General features: G+C 41.8%; 1 protein-coding gene across 4 annotated transcripts; it reads right to left on the bottom strand.

Moving 5' to 3' along the window:
• Positions 1–1,435: 1,435 nt before the first annotated feature.
• On the bottom strand, positions 1,436–17,513 carry tulp4b (TUB like protein 4b). Of its 4 annotated transcripts, none has more exons than XM_079573902.1 (17): positions 17,395–17,513; positions 16,596–16,843; positions 13,917–14,186; positions 13,488–13,616; positions 12,608–12,769; positions 12,271–12,451; positions 11,289–11,396; positions 11,022–11,185; positions 10,447–10,671; positions 9,042–9,276; positions 7,998–8,118; positions 7,517–7,661; positions 7,299–7,389; positions 7,064–7,207; positions 6,111–6,634; positions 3,075–5,975; positions 1,437–2,096 (listed from the first exon to the last, which is right to left on the bottom strand). In XM_079573902.1, the coding sequence occupies exons 2-17, from the start codon at positions 16,611–16,613 to the stop codon at positions 1,980–1,982; spliced, it is 5,535 nt and encodes a 1,844-aa protein (XP_079430028.1). In that variant the 5' UTR covers positions 16,614–16,843; positions 17,395–17,513; the 3' UTR covers positions 1,437–1,979. The 4 variants fall into 4 exon arrangements, with proteins under 4 accessions (XP_079430026.1, XP_079430027.1, XP_079430028.1 ...); XM_079573903.1 differs by having other exon boundaries at positions 3,075–5,945; XM_079573900.1 differs by having other exon boundaries at positions 1,436–2,096; positions 3,075–6,634.
• Between the last annotated feature and the right edge of the window lie 545 nt (positions 17,514–18,058).

Here is an 18,058-nt window from a genome sequence, read left to right as displayed (position 1 = left end):
CAGTCAAAGCATTGATGATGCCAGATTAATTAATAGGAGAGGGAGGTGGACACAGACATTGACGAATAGTGTACTTTAACAGTGGTTTGAAGAACATGCACTCTTCTGCACACTGCATTCATCCTTCAATGCAGAGGCGTACAGGTTTGTTTTGGAGCTCAGATAAAGCCATAACACATCAATATTTTTCACTGTTTGTATAAACTCATTGCCCGTTTACATTTGCTTCGAGTTAAAAAACAAAACAAAACTGTATTTGTCCATTTAAATAATTAGCTTTTTAATTTCACAAACAGAAAATCAACAAGGCAGTATTGCTGAAAACATACATTTTTGCAATAATAATCTCTTGAATAGTTTATGTAAATAATAACTTATAACATTACTATAGTAATCCGTTTATCCAAATCTCCCCTCTGAAATACCTCTTTAAATATACTTCAAAATAGTCTCTGCAGACATTTTTGTGTGATTAATATATAGCACCATTTCTATATAGATCTATCGACTAATCTCAGTCAAAGCTTTATTGTTGCAATTGTTCCTATTATTTTTAAGCCATTTCAAAAGTAATCTTTAATAAATATAAAATTACAGAAATTGCCAAAAGAAAAACACATTTTAAAAGCTTATATTAATAATAATTGTCCATTTACTACATAAGCAAGTGCAAGCAGCATCGTATTTTTCTTTTGCTATACAACATCAGTCCTACATACAGTTAAGTGCTAATGCAGACAGGTTCTATCTAAAGAAAGCAGCACTGTTTCCAAAAAGGCAAATCACTGGACATCACATTCAATGCAATTAATGATAGCATCAAAAACACAACTATTAAAAAAAATCTCAAATTTACTTGAAATTCAAATAAAACTGTGAGTGGTGTGTTTTTCTGTGGTAGGCTTTTTGGCACATAGACAGGTCTCAGAGTGACACAACAGCAGATGAAGTCGTACAGAATGGAGAATGTGGATCAGCGTGTTATTTTATCGGAGTAATGTAGGGAGCAACACTGTGATAACTCCACAATAATAGACAGATGTTGGACAAAATATTAAAATATGACTGAAATATGAGTATTCAAGATTCATTTCATTTCATTAATTATTTTACTCTTCGCCGTATACGTAGCATGGAGCACCAACTGAAACATTGAAACATAAAATAGTCATATTTTATGGCGGCTCTGAATTCACAAGTTACAACAAAATGCCCAGAGGTCTCAATATCTCACTTTTTGCATGAATATTCATGAGTAAAAGTGCATATGAATTGATGCAGATTCTCTCTCATCCAGGTAGTTAATTTAAATAATAATAATTATGTGAAAAAAATGCCAACATTTTCACATTTGATATAAAATAATAATTTTGGAAATAAAAAATAAATTATATTAATAAGTAAATCAAATGAAGAAATACAATGTACTTTTGGACTATGCTATACAAACATGCCCTGTACATGATATGGCTTTAAAAAAGTATTTGTAAGTAGCAATCATCAATTAATCTAAGAATCTTACATGTTAAAGACCTACTGTAGGTGAGAATTGTGGCAGTAAATGAACATATTTTAATGCTATTGGCTCCTTGCTATACTCAAAAGACTGCATATTACAGCTTTATAGTAATAATACTATAATTGACCTAAATCATCTTGTATGTCTTTGGCATGACAGCTGAGGACTTCTTAATAATTAACTCACTCATCTCCCTACTCATTCTTTCTGGCCTAATGGCAAATTGTGAATGCTAGAAAACAACATTCAAGTTGTATGAACATAATTGGGTACATTCAGGACTGTACTGTATGACCTGTTTATGCGAGCAATGACTTAGGCCTCAACATGGCATTCAAAGTACTGTATACATCTTCATTTTTTTTTTAGAATAAACCGCAAAAATAGGTTTCCACAGCTACAACTCACTTCAGTGCAAGATCTACGTGGATGACTTTGAAATAAACTAAGTCTTTTTTTTTTACTTCAGCCTCTGAGTCACATTGGCCAGAGCCACAGCGAAAGCCTGAACCGCTGAGAAGGGATACTGGAAATCCAAGATGTAGGCATTTCCATCAATTCGCCCAAACTGCATCACCTGAAAATGAAGGAGAAAGCACAAAAAAGCTCAACCATATTGTAAAATGCACTGGTCTGGGTAGAAAGCAGAGGGTAGCTGAGCTAACGGCAGTAGATTGTCCATGTGTCATCCCGTTTGGGGCGCTGTATGCTGCCCTTTCTTTTCAGACACCTTCTATTTGCTTCCTTCAAGCTAGTAATGTCAAAGTGTCTGCAGTTTTTTGTTTTTACTAGTGTTTTTTAAATATGCAATTTATACAGCAAATCTATCTGTTTTGTAGAATAGATATTAAAGCAGTACTTAGTAACTTGTTTACCTTAATAAATCCTTTCCATAGTCCCTCTTGGGTTAGTAATACAAGCGTTAATGGGATGATTGGGGGGTCTTTCATCTCCCCCTGGTGTCTCTGGCCAGAAAACCACAATTGCAACTTCCCTGCCTAGCTTAGCTAACAGACTAATGGGCAAACCTAACTGCAGGCTAGCACCACTTAAACTGTATTTACAGCCATGTTTGACTGAAAAAAATAATCTCCATTGTGTTATTGGATATACAATATCCCTCTCTTCTTTTATCTTTTCAATCTGCGTAGTAATTACTTTCACGGACAATGAATGAGTAAAAAAACGCAACATGCTACGACACCTGCAGTAGCGCTTATGGATTCATGTGTTCTATCCATTTGTTCAGTTTTAAAATACAACATACGTAAATGCTCCATTGACATAATCTTAAAATGTTGGACAATATTAATATTTTAGTTGAGACAATCCAGTGGGCCTTCTGTATACTTTTACCACAGTTAAAATATGTACATTTGTGGTAGCTGCACGGGCTGCTTAAATCATATCGACTCAAAATCTATTTTTCATGTTGGATTTGATGTAGGATTTGATCCATAAAGCTTCTGAATCAAATTTGAAAAGTTACAGAAACCAGGGCACAATTTAGCAGAATAATTCCTCGTATGAAATAACTAACAGGATAATGAGCTACCTGTCTGCCGTCCAGTTCGATCTGGAAGTTCTTGGCTGACTCCTGTGTGACACGTCCTCCGAAGTCCAGCTGGTAGACTTGCGTCGCTTCGTTCCACAGTGGCTGTTTATTGGCCATGACGTAGACAAACCCTTGGCTTCCTAAACTCCTGTCCTCTCTTTCATTTGCCTTACGACACTTAATCTCCTCCAGCTCGCTCGCCAACCTCATACTGCGCTTGTTCTTCCAGCTCTTTTTACTGCTCTGATTCTGGTTCATTAGTTCATCTCCGTTGATAAACAACTCCGGCTCGCTCTCTGAACTATCTTGAAATTCGTTTGTATCTCTGCCGATCTTTTTCGTTTTATTCATTTGCTCCCTTTGACCTTTGGGCTTCTTCTTTTCTCTACTTCCGAGCCTCGGACTTGAAATTAACGTGTTAAAGTCCGAGAGTGCGCGTCCTTCCTTTCTTGATTTTCCCTCGGACACTGTTGGGACATCCTCGGCTCTGCTGTCCAACCTTTTGCGAATTTTTTTGCTATAGCGCTCCGATTCTTGCGGTACGGGGCTTTCGTTTAGAGATGACGGCTCTGGGAAGTTATTAGCAGACTCCGCAAGATTTTCAGCTGCGCTTTTAGATGGTGGCAGCTCGCTAGGAGGGGGCGGTGGGGGCAAAGGGGGCGGTGGGGGCGGAGCGGTGGGCGGAGGTGGTGAAAGAATAGGCTTTTCTAGTATTTGGTGAGTTTTGGTTGGTAGCGGTGGTGCGGGTGGGTCCTGCATTGGCGGTGGTGGGCATGGATAAGGATTCCATGGATGCAGGCTGACTGGGTGAAGTTGTAGCCCGGCACAAGCGCTTGCTCCTGGGTACATCGGTGGCAGTGGGCAGCACGCCAGGCCAGCCAAATTCGGAGGGTAACCAGGCGGCAGGACCAAATTTGGATCTTGTTGAGCGAATGGTGATGGACCCACTAATTCATTTGGATTTGGTGCCGCATGTAAAGGTGGCCCGCCGTGACTTACACTTGGCGGAAACGGGGACAGGGAGATTTGATAGCCAGATGGGAACGTGAGAGTGGTCGTACTCGGACTAGTAGGCGGTTTTGTGGTGAGAACAAATGGCAATCGGCTGACGTCCAAATGCTGAGCTTGGCTGATAATGATTGGAGGCGGTTTGTGCGGGGCAGGCGGCGGGGCTAGCAATGTCTGATCAGTGGTTAACCAGAAGTCCTCAGAGGCGGAAGTGTCCCATTGATAAGGCGGGGGACGCTTTAAGGTTAAATTCACATCACCTAAGTTCAATTGTCGAACAGACTTTTCAAGATGACACTGCTGATTCATTGTTTCATCCTCAGTAAAGGCGGAGTTCACATAAACAGTCCTGTCCCTGCTGTTTTCCACGGTGCCAAGCAGGTTGTATGATGACTGGGAAGCTAATGGCGAGGCACTTTTTGAATGAACAATGATAGTGCTATGGTGTGGGCCTTTGCTCGGTGGAAAATCTTGCCTCACCACTGTCCCGCCAGCGATCCCACTACTGGATGTCCCGCCGCCTGTCACACTCACACTAGTGCTACTGCTGTTACTGCTACACTGAGTACATGTATACAGCGCAGTCGGCAACCTTTGCTGGTAGCTGAGGCCTCCTAATGCACTATTCATTTTGGCTTTTGTGGGGAGAGTCCTTGAGCTTTCGATCATCTGGGGAACTTTCAGAGTAACGTCCCTTCGTTCACGTCTTAGAGTGGCATGGATAAGACTGCTATCAATTCTCTGGGGAGGGGGAAGAGTGGCTGTGACCTGATTGGCCGGATCCGGATAAGGTGGGGGATCTCCACTCGGTATAGAGTATCTGGGAACGGACAGACGACTCAAAGTTGCTGAACTGTAGGGAAGTTGGATTTTCTTATTCTCAGAGGAAGTGACTTTGAGCGTTGCAGATCCTCCAATGCCGTGTACAGCATAGGCATTTTGGTTGCGGATAAGTCTTCTCCGTGGTCTACAGACTTCCTCAACATTACCACTACTGTCAAAAGTGGTAATCCGCTCATATCCGAGAGGCGTTGGGTATTGTAAGGTGACCGGGTGAAGCAAGAAATCATCCTTTTTGAGGCAAGGGTCTGGCGCTAAGATGCTCGGGCTATCGCAATTTGTTACCAGCGTCTGCGGTGTATTTGCAACCGTAGCTGCAACTGACACAACCGTCCCGGGATACGGAGGCGGCGGGTTTACTTTCCTCATTTGAATCTCAACAGTTCCTTCTGAGTCATTAAACGAAGGAGGGAGCGTCCTTGGTAGGGTCGACTTAAAGATATTCCCATGCTCTGCCCTGTCTAGTCCCGACTGGCTCGTGGTGGGAGGGATTTGTGGTAGGAGGTGGTGTATCTGCTGTAAGGCAATGGTGGGATATCCGGTTGGAGGTGGGGGCAGGTGCATTTGCATTTTGAGTTGTTGCTGCATTTGTTGGTGCTGCCTCTGCATTTGTTGGTGGTGCTGTTGGATTTGTTGGTGCTGTTGCTGTAACTGTGCCTGCTGCTGTCTCATTTCCTGGATCTGCTGCCGGATCTGTTGTTGTTGTTGCTGGAGCTGTTGCTGCTGCTGAAGTGTCTGACCTGGCGGGCCCTGCTGCATCTGCGATGCCTGCATCTGCGATAACTGCATCTGCGATACCTGCATCTGCGATGCCTGCATCTGCGATACCTGCATCTGCGATGCCTGCATTTGCGATGCCTGCATTTGCGATGCCTGCATCTGCGATGCCTGCATCTGCGATGCCTGCATTTGCGATGCCTGCATCTGCGATGCCTGCATTTGCGATGCCTGCATCTGCGATGCCTGCATCTGCGATGCCTGCATTTGCGATGCCTGAATCTGCGATGCCTGCATTTGCGATGCCTGCATCTGCGATGCCTGCATCTGCGATGCCTGCATCTGCGATGCCTGCATCTGCGATGCCTGCATCTGCGATGCGTGCATCTGCGATGCGTGCATCTGCGATGCGTGCATCTGCGATGCCTGCATCTGCGATGCGTGCATTTGCGATGCCTGCATCTGCGATACCTGCATTTGCGATGCCTGCATTTGCGATGCCTGGATTTGCTGCGACTGAGACTGCACATGTTGTTGATGCTGAAGATGGTGAATTCTCTGCCCCTGTTGCGACGCTTTGGGAGGCGGCTGGCGTGGAGGCTGAGAGTGGCTTGATCTTGGTGGTTGCGGCGGTAGATGGTGAGGAGGAGGCGGTGGGGGAAGTGTTCCGGGCAAAAGTGACGATATGTCTAGCCCCTGGAACATCACCTGACTTGGGTTTGAGTATCTGGTTGGGACGGGGTACGGAGACTGGATAGGATCTTGGCTGTGGTTGCTGACAGGGACAGAAGCTGCTGCCGCTGCGGCCGCTGCAGCTGCATTAGCTGTGGGGTTGGTCAGGACGTCCAGCTGGATGTTCTGATTAGCCAGGAGGGATTGAACCAGGCCGATGCTCTGGGTGGGGGACATGGCCTGAGCGGGACTGTGGATAGGTGCGATGGGGATGTTGACGGTACAGGGAGGGTTGTCCCCAGCCACTCCAGAAGGACCTATCACTAAGAAAAGGAAACACAAACACAATACAAATTCATAGCCTTGAAAACTAGAGTCCCTGATCATGATCTATTCAAATTCAGAACAGTGATGTTCCTATCTTAACTCACTTTATTATCAAGACAGGTCCTAAATAGCAAGTGCAAGCTGGAAAATAGTTTATAGCTACGCATTTGTGGGCATGTTGCATCGAAATTACCATTTGAAATGGCCTGTATAAACGTTTTAGGACCCCAAATCTGATATGTAAATAACAGAATGGTGCATTTGTGAAAAATGACCAAATGACTGCTGCTCATCCACTTTTGCAGTTGCTACTTGTTTTGCATGTGAGCCAACGGTTGGTAATGATGGCTATTTACATTGAATATTATACTACACCATTATATTGATAAATATATTATATTATTCATATTAGTGTCATTTCTCACCTGGCAAATCATCTTCGTCTTCACTGAACACATTGGGGTTGAACACGGGCAGACTCATGAAGTCATGGGAAATCTTCCTCACTTCAGGAAGATAGATTGTCATCTGTCTCGGTTGTAAATGAAGCAAGCTGGTCTTATAGATAACTGAAATACGTCAGAGCAGCACAGTATTACATTTATATATTTTCAACTCAAACTTTCTAATGCAATATGTGTATGTTTTTTTTCCAATTACCTGCTCCAAGATTGACAGGCAGGAAAGAAGCAAGGCCAACAATTTTGAATTTTGTTCCCCAAATATTGGATGTGACTTGAGCAAGGTAATTCTGTTGAAAAAAAATACACTTCGATTTATGGTTCAAAAAGGTCAGGACAAGACCAGGTGTTCACAAGATCAATAAAATAATTCTACCGCAGTTTGAAAACGGTGAATAAAAGAGTAAGATCGTTTACTTCTGTGAGTCCATCCATAGAAAACTCTCTCCTCGTCAGACTCGGTGAGCGAACAGGGGGCTTTTTAGTTGGTAACCGTGGTGACCGCTGACCTTCCTGATTGGCTCGAGAAAGCTTGGGAGACTTCCTGGATTCCAAATTCATTCTGTAAAACCAGTTGATTAGTGTATTTCAGAGCTCTAAATGCATCTTTAGTAATGGCTAAAGCAATGTATTTTCTTTCCTTATCATTTTGAATTCTGAATGAAAGATACCAATGCCCCCAGACTAAATTAAAACTAAATAATAAGTCAATTTTTAAAAAGAAGATACAGTATTTGGGTTTTGTGGTACAGCGTCCACCTCCCAAAATCAATATATTTGGTTGGGCTATGTTGGATAATTCATTTTTTTAATTATTAAAAATGATAAAACCTGCATTTGCACCATATTAAATACTACTTATGCTGTAACTTTGTTGTATAAAGTCTGTCAGTCTGACCTGTTCCCTCGTGACAATTTTGGCGACTTTTTGCCAACCCACTCATCGCTCAGCTCAATGTCACTGGAGTCCGAGCAGTTACAGCTGTCACTGAAAGCAATGGGATTCACACACACTTCATCTGGAAAGACAGGACACAAGCAAGCAAAAATGATTAGTCATAGATACACATTGAGTGGCTCAGCTGTGTGTCTTATGTAAAACCATTGTTTGGTATAGCCATGGGCAACTTGTGCTGTCAGCCAGGTCTCACAGACTATTTTGGAACTAAGCCTCGGATCTTGTGACGTCAGAGAGAGAGAAGTCATCGCTAGCTTGGTTCCTCAAAGACTGCCAGTTATTATATTGTATGTTAGCAATCACTGCATCAAGCCAGCAATGTGGAAGCATTTTGACAACCATCAATCATGCTGCTGCAGACTACAATTATTTTTTCTGATATAGAAAAAAAGACACATGTAGCTTTTGACAATGTTAGATCTGGGACACTATTTCCTACATTATTAATTATACATGTGTATTTTTAAGTAAATTATCTGCATCCGATATGAAAGTAATACACGCAATCAAGGTTAAGGTATTACTTTTGTGCCCCTGAGTCCTCTACATCTGACTGATTCTTCAACAACAACATAGGCAACCTGTCAGGAGTGGTGCGTGATACAGTGATTCTCAAACTTGGATAAGTAACCCTCGAAAGTGTGTCCCCAGAGCTTTTGTCAAATTTAAATCAATACACTGCTATTGTTCTGTAATAGTTTGATTATTCTACAATTGAAATGAATAATTTTGGCTTTAATATCACTTAGTTATCACACAGTTGTTAGAGTTAGGCTATGGTGTAAACTAGAATGTAAACCAGGAGTCACTGAGAGAAATGTTTGAGATTGTGCATGTTTTATTGCTAAATTGAATATGAATTGGAATATTGAATAATAACTCAAAAACATACTGAATTCTGCTATTGTAACATACAATATGCACTTATTTTACAGTATTTTAGTAACGTATGTCTTGAATGTGAACACTCTGAGGAAGTATTACCTGCTTTACTGTCAGTCTTAGGGTCCATTATGACAAACTCGGGCCGGAGTTTACTGATCCTTCTTCCTTTGAGGATTGGCACAAGTCCTCCCAGATACTCGAGGTACAGGGTGTAGCAGGGCCCGCCCGCCTCCGGACTGTCCTCCGCCCGCTTCATGGTGCAATGGAGCCTCTCGTTCCCGGAGGTGGGGTAGCTCACAAAGTCTCGGATGTTGTTGGGGTCAGGGATTGGAGGCTAGAACAAAGAGAGGAAGACAGCTGAGGAAGACCTGGATATTCAAAGAAAACACGTGGCAATCAGAAGTAATACACCGCTGCGCATGTAAACTGTTGCCTAACTGTAAAAAATACAAATTGGTCTCGGCGGATTTGAACCTGATTTGCAGAACTAAGAAACTCATGTCCCTAGAGGCCATAAGCGCTACTGCAGTTGTCGGAGCATGTTAGGTTTTTAGTTGTACCACAACTCAATTATACAATGGAGATATTTAAAAAAAAATGTATTTACAAGTTACGTAGTTCTTCTTTAAAGCAGTACTAAGTAACTTGTTTACCTTAATAAATCCTTTACGTAGTCCCTCTGGGAGTAATACAAGTGTTAATGGGATAATTGGAGGGTCTTTCATCTCCCCCTGGTGTCTCATACTTGCAACTTGACTGCCACCGGACCGGAGCAACCAATACATACTAATAGAATCACGAAGAAGAAGCTAACGGGCTAACGGGCAAAGCTAACTGAGGGCTAGCGCAGCCAAGTTTGAGTGAAAAAAATTATTTCCATTGTGTAATTGGATGTACAATATCCCTCTCTCCCTTCACCTTTTCTGTCAGTGTAGTATTTACTCTCACGGATAATTAATGAGTTAAAAAATCGCAACATGCTACGACACCTGCTGTTGCGCTTATGGCCTCTAGGGGCAAGAGTTACTTAGTACTGCTTTAAGTTACTACGGTCAAACGCTTTTTAATTATTTTTTTTACAATTTATTTAAATTTGCACTGTTGATATCTGACATCTAAAAGTTTACACCTATACACCCTCAGAGGTCTGGATCAAAAGTTATAAATTGAACAAACCATGCAAATCTGCCATTTAGGGACGATTTAGGGGCAAAAAAAGCTATGGAACAACTAAATGTGTCTAGCACACTCTGAATGCTTTAATGAAAACAATAACTTCAGTGTTTTTTCGCAGAATGTTCCAGGAATCACAGACATTTTTTGTGTTTTTGATGACACAAAACCAAGCTCTAACCATTTTAAACCAAATGACCACTCTAATTTAGGTAAAGATGCAGCGTAGAAAGTAGGTCATTGGTTGCCAGCAGAGGTCTTCCAACAATTGCACATGGAGTCTTTGTTCATAGCACTTGTTTATGCAGAATTGTCATAAATAAATGCCTACCTTGATGGTTGGTATGAAAGCGCTGGTGACATAGGAGCAGAGCAGGGAAGGCATGTTGAGTTTGCCCACGTCCTTCTCCTCTCTCAGGGCACTAGCGATGCCCTGTTGGCACAGGAGCTGTAGACTGGCCACTCTGTGCTCCACTCTGACCACGTACAGAGCTGGACCACAGGCTAGAAACAGACGCGAGTCCCGGTGACCCCAGCAGATGGTGGTGATGGGTCTCTGAAAAGCACACAAGTAATAATGGAGAACAAGCTAATTTACCACCAACTGCAAAGTCATTTCTATTGGCACGAGACTGAAAGAGACAGATGGTTCAGTTTTGTACCAGAATAAAAAAAGGTTTGCAGCATGTGTACAAAATCAAATCTAAGTATAAACTCAACTGACTGGTGTTAATGTCAAGCCCTGCAAAAATGTTAAACATCATTTAAAAACCAACAATGTAACTACAATTGCTATAAATTATGCTATTGGCACTAAACTAGTTACTAATTACTTTGTTTCCCAACCTTTTCATTTTGTTTTGAGTACAATGCCATTAATGTAAATACGAATGATGATGTATTTGCCTGAGCAGGAGTCTCGAGGGTGTAGATGTGTTCTCCTTGGACATTGTAAAACTTGACCAGGGCATTCCTCATGATGGATGCGCATGCTGTATCTGATGGGACATGTCTCTCCATCCCAGCCACAGCTAAAAGGTCTCCCTGAGAGCACCACTGGGCCTCTACATCTGCAGACAGAATATAAATATATAAATAACATCTTTAAAATGCAATAGTGTTGCTGTCGTTAAACCTTCAAAATAAATGAATGCATTTTAAAGAGATGCCTACCTTTCAGGCCAGAGCGGATGACGGCAGGGGATAGGTCATCATAATTGTTCATTAAACTAATGTCTCCAGATAAAAAGGTGACGGTCAACAAAGGCTTGACTCTCCGCACTGTAAAAAAAAAAAAAAAATTGTACCTTTCTCAATGGAGTAAACTTTCTCAGTGACCAAGCAAATTCTAAGGAAAATCATGAAAAATTCATCAGATTAGAATGTTTTATCATATTGGTAAGGTAAGGTAAGGTAAGGTAAGGTAAGGTAAGGTAAGGTAAGGTAAGGTAAGGTAAGGTAAGGTAAGGTAAGGTAAGGTAAGGTAAGGTATACATTTTGTCCTTGCAGAAGACATGGGCTATCAAAATCGCCAGGGACCCTTCGCACCCATCACACAGTCTCTTCAAGGTTTTGCCTTCAGGGAGGAGACTGCGTAATCTATGGGTCAGTTCCAGTCGACTGAGGAACAGTTTCGTACACAGGGCCATTGGGAAGCTGAACTCCCTAACCTCCCTCCGACCCCTCTTCCCCCTCCCCCACTCCACAATCAAGGATGAGAGAAACAAGATTCAAGATTTTTTATTTGTCAAACCATGTGAATGGTTTGACAAATAAAAAATCTTGAATCTTGAATCTTAAAATTGAGCATTAGGATGCATCTGCAGATCTCAATCTGGCTTAATGGCCAGGACAACTTATTATTCCATTGTGTATTTTATGGGTCAGTAGAGAGTTGGTTTAAAAAAACAAAAACAAAACTAGTTGTATTCTTCCTACGAGTTGCAAAAACGTTTCTTGTTCAGTCCAGCTGCCCCAGTCACAATCTGCCCTCTATCAAACTCCCAAAATCAGAGCATTTTCAAAACTCCCAACACATCAGGAAACTGGTGATTTGCAGCCAAGATTTATCACAAACAATACACAAAAAAATAAACGACATTTTTTCTTCCCTGTTTGTGATCACATGGTGATTTCTGTTTAGTGTGTACGTTACCTATAGGCAGAATATTATCATCAGAGTCAGTGTCGCTCTCAGTGCTGTCCTCCACCAGGAAATCAGGGCAGTTCCAGGACATGCTTACAATGCCATCCGACTCGTGCAGCAAAACATGGGCCAACATCCGGCCATGACAGTCCATCACGATCACCTGGCCATCTGCTGTGCCAAACAACACCTGCGCAAAAACAGTCATAAAATGTAACTATAATGACTTAATGAACACCCTCTGGGGCAATAATTATCCAAGCTGTTGGCACTTGAAAATTAGCATTAAAATCAGAGTGGATGTTGTTTAATGTTGTTTAGATAAGGGATTTGCTGTATACTGAACCTGCTGATCATCCGGCGTCCATATGCCACAAGTGATTTGACTTTCTAAATTTATCTCAGAGGACCAGTGTCTCTGCCCGCTGACGGAGCCCACCAGCACAAAGCCGTCTCTGTAAGCGATCAGGGCTTGAGTCCCGTCATGTGACCAGGTGAAGTCGCTCACCTAGGAGGAAGAGAGGGTCACTTTGTTTGTTTTGTATAAGATCTACTCAATGACCCATATTTCTCATCTCAAATAAATGATTCTTATGTACAGACCAATAGGCTCATGTAATGTTGCACAGCAGGCAACATGATGCTAACTTCTTGTGCTTGTAACTGTGTCCTGCCCTTGTTTTATTGTCCTCTGCACTTTCTTCTCACACACCAACTAACAACTGGCTGGCTGGTCTCAGTTCTGCCATGTGCATATTCCTTTTTAACAAAACGTTTCTTCATCATCATTACACGATGTTCAAACTTAATTACAGTCACTTTCAGATGAAACTGGGTCACACTTATAATAACTACAATTGCTATAAAAATAGACTGGGCGGCCTTAAGGCAGATACTTCAGTCAGTTTTCAAATCTCACATCTCCAAACATGTAATTTTAGTATCCTTGTTTAAAAATAGACACGCACAAAAGAGTTTTGTCTTTCTAAAGGTTGTTAGAATGCACTAGATTAGAGCACAGTATAGTATAATTACACCGCACTTCGCATAACGGCGAGAACATAATGACTACTGTTCAATGCAGTAACTACACACAGAGGACCAGCTAATGTGCATATAAAACTAGATTTATTGAAGATTAACTAAAAAGTTGCAAATCTGCACTGTACAATTCCAAAGTGGAGTTTCCTTCACTGTCAACACCAAAACAAGAGCGGACTGTGTACCTGTGCTCCTCTGTCATTCACCAGCTCCACAGACCATCTTCCTTCATACTGGATCCAAACAAAGATCCCTCCCTCCATGTCACAGGTGGCTAGCTTCTGAAAGGGCTCATTCCAGCGCACCAAGACAACCTGCACAAAAACACCCAAGGTTGCACATAGAGCACATTCACAGTCGAGGTTATGATGTAAGATTGGAGAGTGTACTCTATGTGGGGTAGGAGAAATTAGATTCACGAAATCCAATTACATGAAATGTTAAAGAATATTCAGATTCCAGGGCAATCTGAATCCTGCACCTCATTACTCAACATATGGACACTACATGGTGTTGCTTTAGGTGTGGAAAAATGTTGCCATAGTAAACAATGTAAAGACAAAACTCTTTTTCTGAATTTAGATCAGATTTAGATTTGCATTGTCATGTCTAACCTCACTGTTGTGCCCACGCAGGTTGAAATTGATCCTCTGGGGTGTGCTCCTGTCCCTTCTGCAGTGGCTAGAGGTGAAGGTGACGCCCACGACTCCTCTCCCGTTCCCGGTGGCCAGCCAGCCCTCCTCGTAGTACCTCCGGCGGCACACGGGCTTGTCCTTCTCGCTCTTCGGGACACGGCCTTTCCACGACAGGCACAGGATGTTGGAGTCGCTGCAGAGGATCGGACCATGTTCCACGGCAGCCAACATCCCTACTGACTGACCAGGCTGGGAGGGAGAGCAAGGAAAGGGTCATTAACAAGCAGGTCTACTTCAGGTGGGTCATTCTTATTAGAGGGGGACCTTTCAGGATGAAAACTAGCAAGAATAAAAGTTTTATATTCAATTATGTATATGGTTTATTAAAAAAAAAAAACTTTCACCTTTGCGAAAAAGATAATGGTCAAGCTCAGGATAATACTTACAAAAATGTAGGCCCTATTGCATATCATTTCCATGTAAATGATAAATGAACTAAACTGTTGCCGAGGTTACAGTAAAGGGAGGTGGGTTGTCTTGATTCTTGCTGCTTTTTTTTAAATATAACCAACACAAATTATTTTAAACCATTAATAGGGGGTAACTGGACACATAAATGCGTTGTGACAACAATGAACGGCTCTAAAATGTTAAATGGTTTATACAATGTTATAGCCACCTTTTTCTTCTTGTATATTACTTCCTTATACGGTTTCTGTCATTTCTTAAGCACCAAAAAGAAAAGGGTCTAAATTGATTTTCACTACACTGCTTCATTTTATTATTTTAATGATTAAGAGCGGGGAGATTAAACACAAGCCTTTTCATAACTGATAAGAAACGCTATTTTTTTTTGTATTTGAGGTAGAGCAGTCATCACAGGGGACAAGGCATGCAAGCCATACACTCATATTTATTATAAATTGCCACATTGGTTCTGGATGTTATATAATGACAGGGAATGACTTGTCAAACAACAACAAAAAAATCTGTTGATCTGAAATAATCACATTTCTTGTTGGGATACAACAAGAATGATCCATGTGCTGTGACAGAGAATCGTCTAGTCATCATCTCTTTGGTCTTTCTCTAGGCCAGTGGTTCTCAAATCGGCCATGTGTAGGGGTCCATGAAAACAATTAAATAACAAATGTGGTCATGATTTACTGTATACTTAAACCCGTTAGAGACGGAAATTTTCCAATGAAGAATCTCTGAGAACAAATACTTTCTACTATTTTGTTTTCGTGTAGGGGACGTTTTTTCTGTCCCTTAAGGGGTCTCCTGTCCCACATAGTTTGAGAACCCCTGCTCAAGGCCTTCTGTCTGACGTACCAAACCTCAAAAGCTTTCCACTTCATAACCATCTCAGTTCTATTTGTGCTGTCCATTCTCATCACTAACAAGACAACCTCTGACAATAAGTAGAAGGGAAACATTTTGCCATCTATTATTTATTCAACCAGTCCAGCTGTGATTCAGACTTCAGGTGGTGAGAGAAACTGGAGCATCCAGAGGAAACTAATACGCAAAGACAAGGAGGGAAAACATGCAAACTTCACACAGCAATTCCCCAGAATCAAACCTGGAAGCTTCAATCGCTAAGCCATCATCCTGCCTGTGGTAATCTTAAGCCTTTTTTTTTTCCTTTGATATAACATTACGTTAATCTGTTTCATGACCTTAACAGTGAAGCAAATGTCCAGGGTCAAGACACCAAAGATCATGTTATATGTGATACTTGCATGTTCATTCAGATGAGACATACTTTGGTTTGCTCCACTGAATCACGAATGGCCTTAAACCAGCCAGATCTCGGTGTCCTCACAGTTTTCTTTTATTCACTGTGTGTGTGGAGGAGATCCAGGATTCGACACCACCACACTAGAGTCTGTCTCTAATGGGCACCGATTCACAAACTACAGCTCGTCGTAACGGACACGCTCACGGCCATTTTACTGCCATCTTTACCATTAAGGAAAAAATAATGAGCTATAAACGAGCGGACCAGAAGTAAAAAATAGCAGGTGGAGGCAAATTGTGTACTCAACAAGTTAAAAGGCCTAGAAGAAATCTCAAAACATATGCACTTTCAATATTAAATCTCAGATCAACAAAGGGATTGAACAATAAATAGAAAATTAGACGTGTTCTTGGAGCTGACAATAATATTGCACTGAATAGATACATTTTGGGCAAAGGCAGGAGGCACATTTTGTTTAATGTACTGAAACTACAAGGTCTAGGGAGTTTGAATGCTCTCCATGTGTCTGTACAGGTTTCCCTTACTGATGAAAACATGTACAAAAGGATTCCCCACTTTCATGGTTAACTAAAGAATATATAAAGTGGATCGAACAGCACTTTCAGAAACTTAACACACCTAAAAAAAAAAAAGGACTAACAATGCTCTGTCAAAAAGGCCTTACCCAGGTCAGTCACAAGGAATCATTTCAAAAATAATCATTCAATTTGAACAGAACTACAAGACGCTACATCCATGTGAGTTTATGCCACACAGAATGATTCAGACCTGATTCTACTGAGTCTATTTGGAAACCGACAGGGGGATGAAAGAGACGCACTCTATTCGTTTGGGCCCAGAATACAAATAAAAAGAGGAAGGCTATTTCGGCGTTGGTCGCATGTAAATCCTACCTCATAGTTCCTGGACATGTTGAGTCAAAAATCCTCGTCTGAAGGTGTCCATATTTCCATTCAGAGGGTGCACTGAAGCTAATAATGGCTGCTGTGCGAGTCTGTGCTGTTTAAAAAAGAGGATGGTCTATGGAGAAGAGGCACAATGCATCATAAGCGCCAGATGTCTTCCAGTAAACTCTGCATCAGACCAGCGTTAGAGTTGAAACGACTTCTTTGACGCCCATCCCCATGTCTTCTCGCGGGCACTGCAATAAAAGACATGGGCTATTATTCAACAAGTAGCCTAAGAAACACAAGCAGGGGGACTCATGTTCGACTAAAATTGCCGCGTTGTCATTCAGTACATCAACCTTGAAATTCAGACCTCTCTCTCTCTCTCTCTCCCTCTCTCTCTCTCTCTTCAGTCTCTATGCAACGAAAGCGGCACTGCATTGGACATCGGGACTGCCTCCATCTCCATGGCACTCAAAGCCGTACGTGCGCGCTTGTTTTACGTCAAAGAAACACGGGCTGTAACTAAAATAGGCTCTAATGAAGAAAACATGTCACTGTATGCTTTCAAGGCTGGAGTCACACAAAAGTCTCTCGGCGTAGCTTATTTCCCCCCAGTGATAACAAGATGTTCTTATTGAAATGCAGCTCGAGCTTGTATACCCGCATGCAGCAGTTCGTTTGAGCCTCTGCTGACGAGACAAAAAACAACAGCTGTACAGTAAATAAACCGGGCATTTAACCTGATCTATCATTTCGGCGCTTTGATGAAACGATGTCCTGAGTCTTGACAGAGACTACGTACCTTGCCGCGCTAAAAATCACCACGTCAATCCGCGGAGGCAGTGCGTAAACGGTGCGGTCGTGTTGCCAGGCGCTTGTCCGCTGGCGCACTCTAGAGCTTGTGTGCCTTTAAAAAAGGGGGTTGCCATAAGCGAGGGAGCAAGATGACTTCACCCCGAGATTAAAATGCAAAAGATAAGTGCACAGTCAAATTAAATTGGCTCGAGGTCTCGCAGGGACCTCTCTCGGGTCCGTTTATAATAATGTAATGTGGTTTGACACGCGCTTGACCGCTTAATAAAGGATCAATACTGTCAGTTCCCAAAGGGACGTTATCTGAAACTGGCAACCTCACAGGTTTTTAGCTCTCACCCATACAAGACCTTGATCATGTGATGGTTGAGTTAAACATGCACTGTGTTCCAAATTAAAGGCTATAATCAGAGACCTATGAGCCATTCATTGAAAATAAGAAAACATGTTGAATGATGGAACACAAATATTTCCTTTGTCACTTTTATTGATATATTACATTATTATTTAGGTATTTACAATAAATTTCACAGAATACAATTTCACAGATCTAGACTTTTTTTTTCCCCCCAAGCTCTTATTTAATACCTAAAATGGCATCAGACTCATATATAGGCTACTGTGACTAAACTTATTTCAGAACCAGATTTTCA

The sequence above is a fragment of the Gobius niger genome (genome assembly GCF_951799975.1).
Source record: "Gobius niger genome assembly, chromosome: 16".
Taxonomy (NCBI): domain Eukaryota; kingdom Metazoa; phylum Chordata; class Actinopteri; order Gobiiformes; family Gobiidae; genus Gobius; species Gobius niger.
Note: the sequence above shows the minus strand (reverse complement) of the source record. Positions and strands in the feature narration are given on the sequence as shown.